The following is a 13,400-nucleotide window of genomic DNA, read 5'->3' as shown; positions in this document are numbered from 1 at the left end:
AGATCATAGTAACTGCACAGATAATCCAGAGCATACTCAGCCTTACCTAACTGAACGTTTAGTTCAACTCCAACCCAGATGCCAGCCGAAAAATCCACCGTTCCAACATATCTCACTGTGCCCACCTTATTGCTTCCAACACAGACTTGTTCACCCACTGCCACCCAGCTAGGCAAGACATGGGCTTGATCTGCAGAAGCGGCGTCTTCACAGTCAGATCCATCCAAGTGGTCCTTCCCAGTAAAATCATCTATGGAAATATCAGGGTAAGTCTCACAGTCTGAAGTCTCTTTTACTAACAAAGGCCTTCCCACAGCATTTGCAAGCTGACTGCCTGCTGTTGCAGAGCCCAGCTGGGCCCCACACGTGTCCTGCTCCTTGCCAGTTCCTAGGGATAACTCCGAGGTGCTCACTCCATTGGAGGACACGACAGAACAGGGTTGTGGAGATGCTGAGTGGTCAAAGTCTTTTCCATCTTCGACACCCATAAACTCCGTAAATGAGTGATCTTCAACAATCTCCATTGTGTGCTCAACTGTAGCTTCACGTGCAGAAAATTCAACTGTATGACAGGTATTTCTGCCATCTGAGGAGCTTAGAGCTGAAAATGATCCAGCTCTGGGTAACTGCTGAGAGCCTCTGTCAATGGCATTGAGGGACAGTGGAACTTGTTCTGTTAAGGCACTGTTTTCTTTTAGTGGTAACACAGGTAACTTTTCTCTTGCTAACTCCTTTTCTGCCTCACAAAATTCCTTGTTCAAAGATCTTACATCATGTGCAAGAGATGATCCTGAAGGGTCATTAGAGTCCAGTTCCTTTGTGTGACAGGCTAGCTGGTCTGTGCTATCACTAGAGGGAATAAGCATGTCAGACAGAGTAGCATTAGAGGCACTGTGGGAAAAATAGCCACTAGTGATACTGCTAGTGGTGGGGCTGCGGGATACCTCTTTCTCAAGAACACGTGAACTCATGAAGTCTGATTTAGAAGAAAACCACTCCCTGTTTTCCAGGCTAGCATTGTAAACACTGAAGTCAGCAAATTCCTCTGGAACATAAGGTCGGAAATTTTTAAAACTTTGTGGACTTATCAGTTTCTTATGAATGGCCTCCAACTCACTGTCTTCCTCCTCAGAATCCTGCAAAAGAAGAGAGTCAAGTGGTATTAGCAGCCTACAAAAGTAAAGTTCTCAAGAAAATTGACTTGATTTTTCCCTTCTGAATATGAAGAAATATGCATATTCAGTATTCCTTAGCTGAAGAGCAGAAGCTCCTTCTGAAAATAACTGTTGGCAACGTAACCCTATCCATCCTATCTGAGCCATTCAATTTTTAGAAAATAAAGATTAGTTCTAAATAGTCCAGAAAATATAAAGCAATATAGTTTGGCATAAGGAAAATCTACATTAAAAAGTTAGATATTCTCATATTTTCATCATATTCTGTTTTTGAAAGCCATGTATTACAAAACATTTCTGCTCATTATTTGGGCTTATTAAACCTATTGAACATATTTGATAGAACCACTTGATTATCTAACAAAATGGACACACAGGAACAGAAGAGGGCTAAAGGGGTCTCTGCTGCAATGCTGATTATTAAGAACCATTCTGCACAATAGGATTTTCTATTAATCTCATACCAGTAAGGCAAAATAGTGTTGCTTACCCCTAGCTATCACACTTGAACACATTCACAATGCTTGAAAGCAAAGGCAAAAAAAAAAAAATCCTCAAGGAAGCATTTATGTGCATTCATGTTTGGAGGGAAATAGGTGACTCCAGCTAATCTGACAGAATTTGGAAGCAGCTCCCCCAGTTTCACATTGAGAAAGAGCGATGATACGTGGTGACAAGCCCAAATGTGGCTTTCACAGAATGCATGCGAAGCTGAGAACAAAGGGTTTGAGGATGTCAGTTTGTCAGGATGCATCTGAGAAACACCCCAGCAACACGGCCATGCAGCTCTCCTCAGGATAAAATACAGCAGGCATGACTCCATATCCAGGCTTTTCAAACACTTTATTTCTTCATTTAAAGACATGTGTATTTGTATGCATGTGTATGAACACATGTATATACAATGTGTGTATACACATATATAGAAATACTATGTATTAAATGAATAGTTTATGATAAAGTCCCAAGAGTGTAATATTAAAAAACAAAACATAACCCAATACCAAAAAGCCTGTTGAAATATATAAAAGTTTAGAAGAACTGAAGTGCCTGTTATTTCTCTATGTGTAATATGTATTTCAAATACTGATCAGCACAAGTCTCAAAAGACTGATCCTGCATGATAACCAAAGCAGTTCCACACTTTTAGAAGCCTGCCATAAATCATGGAAGAGGAGAAACGCAATACTTAACCAGGTGATCAAAGCATTGAGAACAAACACATTTAAGACGAAAATACTTCAGAGAAAGTTTCCTGTATTTCATAATAACCAGGACAAAATGTTTCAGCATGATTCAACTTAATGACATTCTCTTGACCTTTACAATGTTATACTTAAATATCAGCTTTCTTTTCTACTTCAAGTCACTTAATTGCCTGCTGAGGCTACCTCTAACACAGTAATAGATACAATATATATCAAATGTCTCTACTTACACAGGCCCACTGTTCTTAGGAACTTCAGATCTTACCTTAACACTACTTAAGGCATTTTTGTGCATCTGTGATGATCTAATGATACAAGCAAAATGAGGCCTGCAGGTGAAGGCAATACCTTTTCACTGGACTGTTTTAACCAACTGGACAAACCCTACTGGCTTCCAGACTTAAGGAAGACATGACCTCTAGATATCAGCCTCATTTTGGGCACACAGTTAAAGGCAGCATGAAATTAGCACACGATTCAGCAATTATCTTAGGACACTGCCTAAACTCCTTTCAGTTTGCATTAGGACTACAACAAGTGCTTCAAATTCACTTGCTGATCTATACTTCTCAATGTTTTATCAAAGGGAAGAAACTGAATCATGCCCCTCTCCATCTGTACTGTATTATGTACTGACTGCATCTTCTCAGTGCTGTTAACATTTCTGAACCTAAACACCCCACTGAGTGCAACAACTATTCTTAATACGCCTTAAGTTAGACAAATGTTTACAATATTTTACAGATGAGGAAAGAAAGTCAGCCTCCTAAAGAAACTCATCACAAGCAGGGAAAGAACCCATGCTACCACATTCTTTTAGTAAATCTTCTACCCTCCTTTCAATTTTCACTTCCAGGTTTTACGGTACTTATATTTTGCAGCCTGAAAAATCAGAACTCAGAAAAGATACCTAGATATTTAGACACTGCCTGTCACTGCTGAACCCGAACTCTGAACACTGCATGTTCACATGTCTGTATGACATCTCTCTTCCGCTTAAATAACTTCGTGCAACAAAGCCTCAAATATATAGGCAAATACATTTGTTCAGCTTGCTTATGTCAGAGCATTCACAGAATTGTTTATGATGGAAGGCATCTTAAGATCGTTAAGCCCAATCCTCTCACCCAGTCTGGGTCAGCTAGAGCAAACTGCCCAGGGCAATGTCCACATGGGTGAATTTTGAGCTTCTCCAAGGATGGAGGCTCCATGCTGTGCACAATCCATTTCAGCATTTGACCATTCGCGCAGTGGAAAAAGTATTTTCTTCAAATGTGTTCAGTTTGTGCCCACTGCCTGTCCTGTCACTTGTACTACTGAGAATCATATTATCACCGAGGTTGGAAAAGACCTCCAAAATCATCCAGTCCAACCACCCATCTAACACCAATATTTCCCCACTAAGCCATGTCCATTAGTATGATCTCTAAACATTTCTTGAATACCCCCAGTGATGGTGACTCCACCAGCTCCCTGGACAGCCCGTTCAATACCTTACCACTCTTTGGGAAAGAAATTTTTCCTAACATCCAGTCTGAACCTCCCCTGGTGCAACTTGAGGCCATTATCTTTTACCCTATCACTACCTACTTGGGAGAAGAGGCTGACCCCCACCTTGCCACAACCTCCTTTCAGGTAGCTGTAGAGAGTGATAAGGCCTCCCCTGAGCCTCCCCTTCTCCAGACTGAATAACCCGAGTTCTATCAGATGCTCATTATAAGATCTGTATTCCAGATTCTTCACCAGCTTCACTGCCCTTCTCTGGACATGCTTCAGGGCCTTGATGTCTTTCTTGTATTTAGGAGAAGAATCTGCCCTTTTTTCACTCCCTCCCATTAGGTATTTTTTATGCATTAAGATTCTCCAAGAGCCTTGTCTCCTCCAGGATGTACAATCCCAGCTCTCAGCCTCTCCTCATGTCAGCTGCACCAAGCCACCACTGATCTTTGTAGATGTGCAACAAGACTCATTTCAATTAGTCCTGCATTGCAGAGCTCAGAACTGGACACAGTATTTCAGACACAGCCTCAGCAGAGCTGAATAGAGAGCAGGAATCTCCTCACTCAGCCTGCTGATGATGCCCAGTATACTGTTGGTTTTCTCTGTAGCAAGGACATGTTTAGTCTTCCACAAGCAATCCTGGTTCATGGCCAGCTTGTTGTCCATAAGGACTCCAGTGTCCTGTCAGCCCAGAGCATACACTGATCCTGGTGTTATTCCTCCCCAGATGTAGGATTCCGTATTTCTACTGTTGAACATGACAATATTCTTCTCTGCCAAGCTCTCCAGCTTGTTGAAGTCCCTCAGAATGGCAACACAATTTTCTGGTTTAACAGTTGCTTCTCCCAGTTTTGCATCACCTGCAAACTTGCTGAGGGTGTATTCTCTCCAGGTCATTACTGAAGATGCTGAGCAATACTGACCACGGGTATTTCAGACAGAGACTAAGCCACTTGTTACATGCCTCCAAGAAGTTTTTGTGCTTCTTACAGATCTCTTGGCCCAACAATTCAGCCAGTTTTTAGTTTACCTCAGCATCCAATTATTCAATCTATATATGCTGGCCTGTCTACGATGATGGTAAGGACACGGTGCCAAAGGCTCTGCTAATGTCAAGTTAAATAACACTATTTTCCCCTCACCCACTAAGCTAGTCACTGTAGTATAGAAGGTGACTCATAAATCCATGATGACAACCTGATCACATTCTTGTCCTTCAAGTGTTTAGAAATGCAGATTGAGGATTTTCTCCGTTACCTTCTCACAAATGGAACTGAGGCTGACAGGTCTGTAGTGTGCTGAATCTTCCTGCTTTCTCCCAGTTTCCATGACCATTCAGAGATAACTGAGAGCAGCCCCACAATAACATCAGTTAGCTCCCTCTGCACTCATGGTGGATATGCATATACAGTGTAAGTGCTGCTCAAACTAGTGGCCTTCTGCCAAGGGCAAATCTAACTTGTTCCAAACTTCTCCTTGAGTCTCAGGGGCCTGAAATTCCTGCAGGCTGGTTTTGCAGGTAAATATGGAGGTAAAGGCAACAATGAGTACCTCTGCTTTCTCCAAGACATTTGTGACAAGTTTCCTCATTCCATTCAGGAGCACAATTAACTAAAATGTCCACATAGGCATACATTAGGCAACACATGTCTATGTGACAAGAGCTCCATTCTAACTTGGAGGTTTTTCTTTTTTCCCCATTTTCTCCCCCAAAACAAACAGAAAGATGTTCTTGCTGACCTCATTTTTCTTTTATCCTACATTTTTGAAGTGATCACTACTCACTGACCCTTATTCTGTAACAAGGTCTCCTTTTCATTTCTGTAACATTCAATTTATATTAGAAGCTTCTAGTAGATATAACTCAGTCTCACTATCCATACAAGACAGCCTCCTAAGTTGAAAGATTTCCAATCATATTAAATCTTTGTTAGAAGGACAATCAGTATCTGAAGATGTCTAAGTTGTCTAATTCTACCTGACAAGTCCAACCAGATTTCAGACTAATTGCTCAAGTAATCGCATGGCAGCTTTTGCTTGCAATTTTTTATGTATATAATTTGGATTTAATTTGAAACTATTTATTTCTCTAGAGAGGATTGATAGTGCTATGAAATGGTATGCAATAGTTTTTAACATGATTTACATTATTGAAAGCTCTGTTCTTGTGGTCTGAAATCTATAGATAGTCTTTTAAAAGGAAAGTGCAGAATTCATACCCACTTCACTGAGACCATCCAAACATTAAAGTATTGTGCAAACCATCTTTCTGCGTATTCAAGTAAACCTGTTACTCATCTCTGATGGATATTTTCTCAATTAATCTGCTTACTCCTTCTCTTTCAGCCTTATCTTGCAATTTTCTGCATAGAACAAAAGCTTTGTAGGTGGGTTTTGAAACACTACAGACTATCATTTATCAAATATGCTGCTTTTAAGATGGTACAAGAACTCTCCAAATTGTTACATACTTTGCAAAGGAAGTATTTCCTCTGGTGGACAGTAAGCAAACACCCACTTGAGACCAAGAGGCATTTTTATAATAGTTTTCTGTTTCACCACAGAATCCTGCAAGATGCCTCATCTAACTGAAAAAGAATTTCAGGGGACACAGGGATCATGCTCAGAATCTATCTGGATAAAAGGCAGTGTAAATGAGAAATGGTTTTGCAGACCCACAGACATCAACAACATGATCAGGAGAAGACTAATAAAATACCATTGCCAGTAATTAATAGTTCGGGGGTTATCTAACATCAGAAATCCAAAACTTAAGTTACAGAGATGCAGTCTTATTCCTAGATTATGGTATTTCCTTTCAAAGCACCTCTTGAGCCTCCTGATGGAGAAATTCTCAAAGTAAAGCAATTTCAGGGCCATTTAAATTCCTGTGCATTTCAGATGTGGGGAAAAAAAGAAGGAAGCCTTCTTGTACCGCTCAGGCTGCTGGAATAACCAAAGTATAAAGTCTGTGAAAAACTGATAAATTACAAACACCTGCCTGGGAGATAACAGAAAAAACTATTATATAAAACAGATTTAAGAACTGGTTACAGTAGGAATGTCCCAGAAAGAACTAAGGACATAAGATGACAAGTCAGGATTTAGTAACAACAGAAGCAAAGTAAGCAAGAATTCTGACAAAAAGCAGTTTCGAAACACCTGCTTAGTAACAGTAAGTTACTAAGTAATAACCTCATTTGTTACTACTTAAAAAGTACTTAAGTTTTCATATCCCTGAATTATAGCTCTGAAGGAACCTCAAAGATGCCTGTTTTAGTTTTTAATTTAAAACTAATAATACTTATTTGGTGGCTGCACCACAGTTGCTTTGGCATTAAGTTTATTGCCCACTGAGAGGATTTGCTCCTACACACAAAAAAACCAAAACCCAATCATGAGACATAATTACAGGCAGTATGCAAATACAATCAGTATAAAAACATTATACTGACCTTAGCATATTTCACTGCACTCATATTTTATAGAGGGCACACCCTTGTGTCAGACTACTTTGGAACACATGTGGAAGTGCCACCTGAAATTTCAGGTTCAAAGCTGCATTTAAGGCCAAGTAAAGAAAAACCTTTTCCTGTAAGCCAGTTAAGCCCTCTACCTTTGACAGATGCTTTGAATATTCAAGAAAATGTTAAGATCATGGACAAAGATGTGAAAAAGGCCAAATATTACTCTTATGTTTACCCAGATGCAAAATACGAGTCCAGTTAAAATTACTGGACTTCTGTATGTTTAGTCACTTTGTTGTTTCTAATACATTTTATATGCAGTACAATTTAAAAGATGCAAGAAAGAATCACACTTGAAGCTACATCAATCATCCAGTGATTAGTTAGGAGTAAGAGGCTCTGTACCTTGGAGCAATCATTCAGAATACAGATAAATAATGTGAAACCTTCACTTGCAATCAGAGAGGAGCAGACTGCAGAAGTTTCATGTGGAGGCATGATGCTGCCCAACTTATCTGAGCTGCCCTCAACTCATTCTGAGGACACTATTCTTCCACATGCATGAAATGCTTACTCCAGCAGCTTAGCTAACACACAGAATTGTTCCAGCTCTGAAAAATGCAGAGTAGCCTGGGAAGGCTAATCTCTTCCTAAGAGATTAAAAAAACTCAACCAATAAACAAAAAATAACAACCCAGAACACAAAAAAACAACCCAGAAACCATCATTTGCTAAGCTCAATGCAAAAAGCTGGAGCAGCCTTCTCAATATCCTCCCTGTGAGCAGCTGCTAGTTCTTACCTGCCTCCTCTGTACTCATTCCAGTGATCAGACAGGAGAGCAGATCCAGCTGAAATAAAACTAACTCTATTGCATAGTTTTTCACCTAGATGGATCAGTCCCCTTAATATGACTTACTATGCAACCAAAGAAAAATCTATGCTGAGGCAAGACAAGTCAGTGCAAGGGCATGAGCAAGCAGCTGGGAACTGAAAGCACAGCTCTTTCCAGTGCCTTACAGACTACAGTGGGTCTGAAGCTATCTGAATTCATTTTTAGTCTAATTGGAAACATTTGATGCAGGAGACTGCCCTTTTCCAGCTCCAAAAGTTCCTGCTTATCTTTGGAAAACAGCACAGGCAAATATCCATGTTAATTCAGAGCATGCATGGGATGGGACCCTGCTTTGACTGAAGGGATCACAATTGCCCTGATGTTGCTATAGAAAATTTTCTAACAGATTACATTCTATGGGATGTTTTTCAAGTCAGTGGAAGATTTTGCCTTCCAAATACCTTTCATGCTATTTGTGTCCGTGACTCAGCTGACATACTGACTCACACCTCCTTATGGAAAAGTTACATGACGGAGAAGAAAACAGCTGCTACACAGGAACAGCAGCCAAGCTTCTAAAGTATGCACCAGAACTCTCTCAGGAGACTTTGGTGCAACAATCTATGAAGTGGCATTAGAAATAACCAAAAGTGATTTTTCTCACAGCATGGCTATGTGGTAGGAAATGAAAACGCTGAATAGGAATCCCTCATAAAACCTTGAATAATGTGCTCACAGTACTATTAAGGGGAAATAAATTCAAGGCTCCAAATGCTAAATCTAAAGCTCTGATTAGAACAAACATTCACAGCCATCTTCCACAGCTCAAAAATCAAGGTCTTCATAAAGCAGAAATGATACATGTTTTGTTGAAGCAGCAGTGAGAAAACAATTTGACAGCTGAATAGAAAAATAAAAACCCTCCACCTAATTGCACCACCTGAATTACGATGAAGACAGGCTGCAGGTTAATTAAGAGCAGCAACCTTATTTTAGTGATATTAATCCCACACCAGGCAATTAGATAAAGCTTTTATAGCGTACCCACACCTAAATGCACAGTTACTTACACCAAATGGGATCATTCCATTTACTCTGGGGTATAGTCACAAAATCTGGATAACATACAAGGCATATTAGAATGACAACAACATGATCCACTAAGCTACACTTTACTTGATTATTTGTGCCCTGTAAAAACTGAAGCCTCACGTTTTCCACCCTCCCCATGAGAGGAATCACATAAATTAAAAAAAAAACAAACCAAAAACACAAAAACCCACCAACAATTATTTCCATTTAAAGATAGCATTTGTGAGCCAAGCAAGCATTATAATTATTAGTTATAATCACAAGTGATCATATCCACATTAATCCTTCTTTTCCTGCTGCAGTAGCATTAAGTACCTTAAGCCCATCACCAAAGAGCCCTAAGCCCACCACCAGGCCTCATAACAGAAGCTGGTACAGAACTTACAATCTTTTCCTCATGTATGCTATTGCTTTCTAGAGGCATGCTGTTGGCACTACTTCCTGAAGGCACAACACAGCCAGCACAATGCACCTGAGATGAAGGCATACTCTGCAAAGGTTAAGACACACAACACATCACACAAACCACAAAGGCTAAGTATGCATGTGAGGCAGAAAGGCATTAAGGCACGATGAAAGCCAAACACTCATAGTGGCCATATGTTTTACCAAATTTCAAGTTAACAGGTAGAAAAACTCATGTGTTTTGCACTCTTCAACAGCTTTAAGATGAGGAATAAATGTCAGGCTTCTAACCACCACTGAATTTCTAGAATCACTAGAATTACTAGAACTAGATAGAATTAATTAAAAAAAAAAAAGTGGTTACTGTTACTTTAAAATAGAAATACTCTGTAAAGAAGGATATTTACCAAGAGGGGAAAGAAACCCAATATTTCAGGTAAAAAAATATAAATGAAAAACCCACCAAATATAATGGATTTTAACCAAATAATTACAAAACTGTATTGGAACAGAAGCACGTGGCAATCAGTTTGCCAAGAATGCCAAATTAGTTGATTCCACAACGAACAAGGTAGCTTCCAAAGATTACCTCCTGACTAAGCAGAGGTCGACTTTCAAGTGGAGTCTTCCTTTTATGTTCCTCTTTCACTGGCATTAAGGGTTTGAAAAACTTGGGTGGTTGAGGAGAAAATGCTTTAAAAGGGCTGGCCATTAAAGCATGAGAATTCTCTGACATGATACCTAGGGGGAAAAAAAAAAAAAAAGATGTTCTGCTTTGGTTCTTCATCTCTTAACTGCAAGAGCAAAAATTCAAAATAATAGAAGGTTAACCTGTGCATTTGGCAAATTGATGGCTACAGAAAGAATGGCAGTATTTTAGTATTTAACCACTGACTCAAGCATGAGATAGTACAGAACTCTACAAAGGCAGATTGTTCTCCTCTGAGCAGTCTGAGCAGCAGAAAGAGAAGGAAAGTAGAGGACAGCAGTATCTGCCCTTTCCATTCTGAGTCTCCAGTTTTTCTTCTTTTCATCTCAGTCATCTCACCCTGAAACTGAAAACTGACAGCCTTTTGCTTCCTCTGCCTCATCTTTCCTCTGTCCACAACACTGCAATTCTACACAGGAAGCAAGCCAGCGTAACTAGGGTGATGAAAAAGAAAGTTATGGGCAAGGAAGCACTGGCTCTACAAGCACTTCCTGTCCAAGAAGAGCAGATTACAATTTGACCTAAAGAAAATAAGACATTTTGATTGCTGACATTGAAGAACAAATATCCAAAAAATGCAAAGAACCTGCAAAAGGACTCTCCCCACTTTCACACAAGCCTCTTCATTATCAAATTCATAAATCCACAGCAGCTTTTCCTTTTCTCTCCTCCTTCTGTTTTGATCTACATTTATATTGTCTTGTATTTGATTTTGAACACTCTCAATTTCTTATACTGTCCTGAATATCTTCATACATTTCTCTCCCCCCTATTCACAGGTTATGTCAAGCTGCTAAAGCAAGAAGCTGGATAAAGCATTTAAATAGAAGAAAAGAACTGAGAATTTAATAGGAAGAACACTGTTTTTAATCTGATTTTCAATCTAGTGCAGTAATTAAAAACCACAAGCAAAATCATTACACTTTAGAACCTCACCGCTGCCATCTTTGCTCCTGCGTGGTGACTCCCTGGGTAAAGTACCATAGCATGATACATCTTGATAACTGGAAGAACAGTCAGACATATCTAGGTGACTTTCAGACCAACCCTAAGAAACAAAAATACATAAATATGCACATTGATATAGGAAAACATGCAAAATTTAATAGGTAAACTCAAAAGTTCATTTTATTCTTTTTTTTTTTTTAAACCTCAAGTATATCAATTTTATGACTTCAAGACATTTTTCTGTCTTGAAAATGATGGATAATTCAGAAGCAACTAGCTTTTCTTTGAAAATATACGAGTGACGGTCCAAAAGTAATCCCTATGTTATTATGCTGGCCCACGACATCAGAGGCAGATGTTAACAGTATGGCAGTAGATGTTAAACTTTCCCATCAATATTCTGTTTTCTCTAAGGTTTTCTCTATCTTTCTCCTTAAATATCATTTTCTATAATTCTAATTTAAAAAGCAGAGAAGAACAAAAGAGTTTAATTCAAAATAGGACGTAATTACCATTTGTTAGATATATTAAGTAAACATACCTTTTTTTTTTTTTATTTTGAACTTCACATTTACATACCTTATCGTCTTCATCACAGGCAGAAAGATCTAGTCGGCTACAGGATACCTATAAAACACCAAGAGGTAGAATGAGAAAATGCATTCCTTTTAATTATAAGATGTCTTAAGGAGACACTGAACATTTAGTCCTGACTTTCCAGATAAGATTACTTAGGACAGATACATTTGTTCTGAGTGGGTGATACAATAATGTATAAATGCACACAAAATGGAAACTATCCCTTCCACCATGAAAAGAAGTAAAAGAGACTTTTACATCAAAGTGAAAAAAAAAAAGTAATCTGAAAACTGCAGCCATCATCCTACAGCTCTTCGCAAACTATTACCTTTATACAGGAAGGAGACTTCTGACCAACTCTCCCTCTGCCCTTGCTTTCTTCCAGAAAGGAAAACTGTAAGGAGGGATTTTTGTTGGATGACTGACTTTTTTCATGCATATCAACTTTTCTAGAGGTTGACTAGTCCTATTTCAGAATAATCATGACCATATCGTATTGTAGAAGTATTACATCAGTACACAAACAACACCATTCCACCCAATTCACGCTAATTAACCAGAGGAGAAAGGGTTCTTACATTGTGGACATTTGGTGTGCTCATGCTTCTGCGGATGTTTCTTGCTTTGGTAGAGAGTGCTTCTTTGACTGTAACTGCCTGTGTAGAAGAACAGATCCCACTTAAAATTGTGCTGTTAACAAAGATGAACAATGTCCTCATGAGAAGCAATCAAACAGGACAGAATCACTGAATCACTGAGGTCAGAACAGATTTCTGGTGGTTTCATGGTTCAACCTTTCTGGGTTCAAGTAGTTCAAGTGGCCACCTACAGCCACTTTACCTAAGGGAACATCCAAATGCCTTTTAACTATCTCCATGGGAGAAAACTCTTTGAATCCATTCCATGGCTCAGGCACTCACACAGCAAAGAATTGTTTCTTGATGTTCAGACAGAACATCCATTGCCTCTTATCCTGTCACTTGGCACCACTGAAAAGAGTCTGCTTCTGCTGTGTTTGAGCCCTGCTTCTAGGTAGTGAAACGATTGAAATGCAACAAGATGATCTACTACCCCACCCTCCAGCCTTCCTCCTGCAGACTGAGCAGTCCCAACTTTGTCTTTTCCTCATAGGAGAGGCGTTGCAGTTCCTTCATTACCATTGTGGCCCTTTGTTGTACTCAATCTGTCTGGGTTTCTTGTGTACTGGGGAGCCCGGAATTGGACACAGAACTCCAGGTGTGGCTTCACCAGAGTAGAGGAGAAGGATCACCTCCACTGACTTGCTGGCAGTACCTTGTGCCTAATGCAACTCAGGATACTACTATCCTTCTTTGCTGCAAAGGCACTTTGGTGGCTCACGTTCAACTTTGTGCCCATGAGGGAACTCCAGGTTCATTTCTGTTAAGTTGCTTTGCTTTCCAGCTGGATGTCCCCAGCATGTCCTGCTGATTGGGCTTGTTCCTTCCCAGGAGCAGAACTTTGCT

General features: G+C 39.6%; 1 protein-coding gene across 8 annotated transcripts in view; it reads right to left on the bottom strand.

Moving 5' to 3' along the window:
- The window catches only part of KIF13A (kinesin family member 13A), a 123,873-nt gene that overhangs the window by 3,822 nt on the left and 106,651 nt on the right, over positions 1-13,400 (bottom strand). For 4 of the 8 annotated variants that reach the window (XM_090136882.1, XM_090136877.1, XM_090136878.1 and 1 more), the window contains 6 exons: positions 12,495-12,572; positions 11,917-11,964; positions 11,326-11,437; positions 10,270-10,421; positions 9,661-9,765; positions 47-1,136 (listed from right to left, as the gene is read on the bottom strand). In XM_090136882.1, the coding sequence (XP_089993008.1) occupies positions 47-1,136; positions 9,661-9,765; positions 10,270-10,421; positions 11,326-11,437; positions 11,917-11,964; positions 12,495-12,572 (1,585 nt within the window). Of the gene's footprint in view, positions 1-46; positions 1,137-9,660; positions 9,766-10,269; positions 10,422-11,325; positions 11,438-11,916; positions 11,965-12,494; positions 12,573-13,400 lie in introns of those variants that run through there. The other 4 variants (XM_090136883.1, XM_090136879.1, XM_090136884.1 and 1 more) reach the window with 2 other exon arrangements.

This window comes from Phasianus colchicus, chromosome 3, assembly GCF_987193195.1.
Source record: "Phasianus colchicus chromosome 3, bPhaCol1.hap1.1, whole genome shotgun sequence".
NCBI lineage: Eukaryota > Metazoa > Chordata > Aves > Galliformes > Phasianidae > Phasianus > Phasianus colchicus.
The sequence above is the reverse complement of the archived record's forward strand: the minus strand, read 5'-3'. Positions and strand labels throughout refer to the sequence as shown.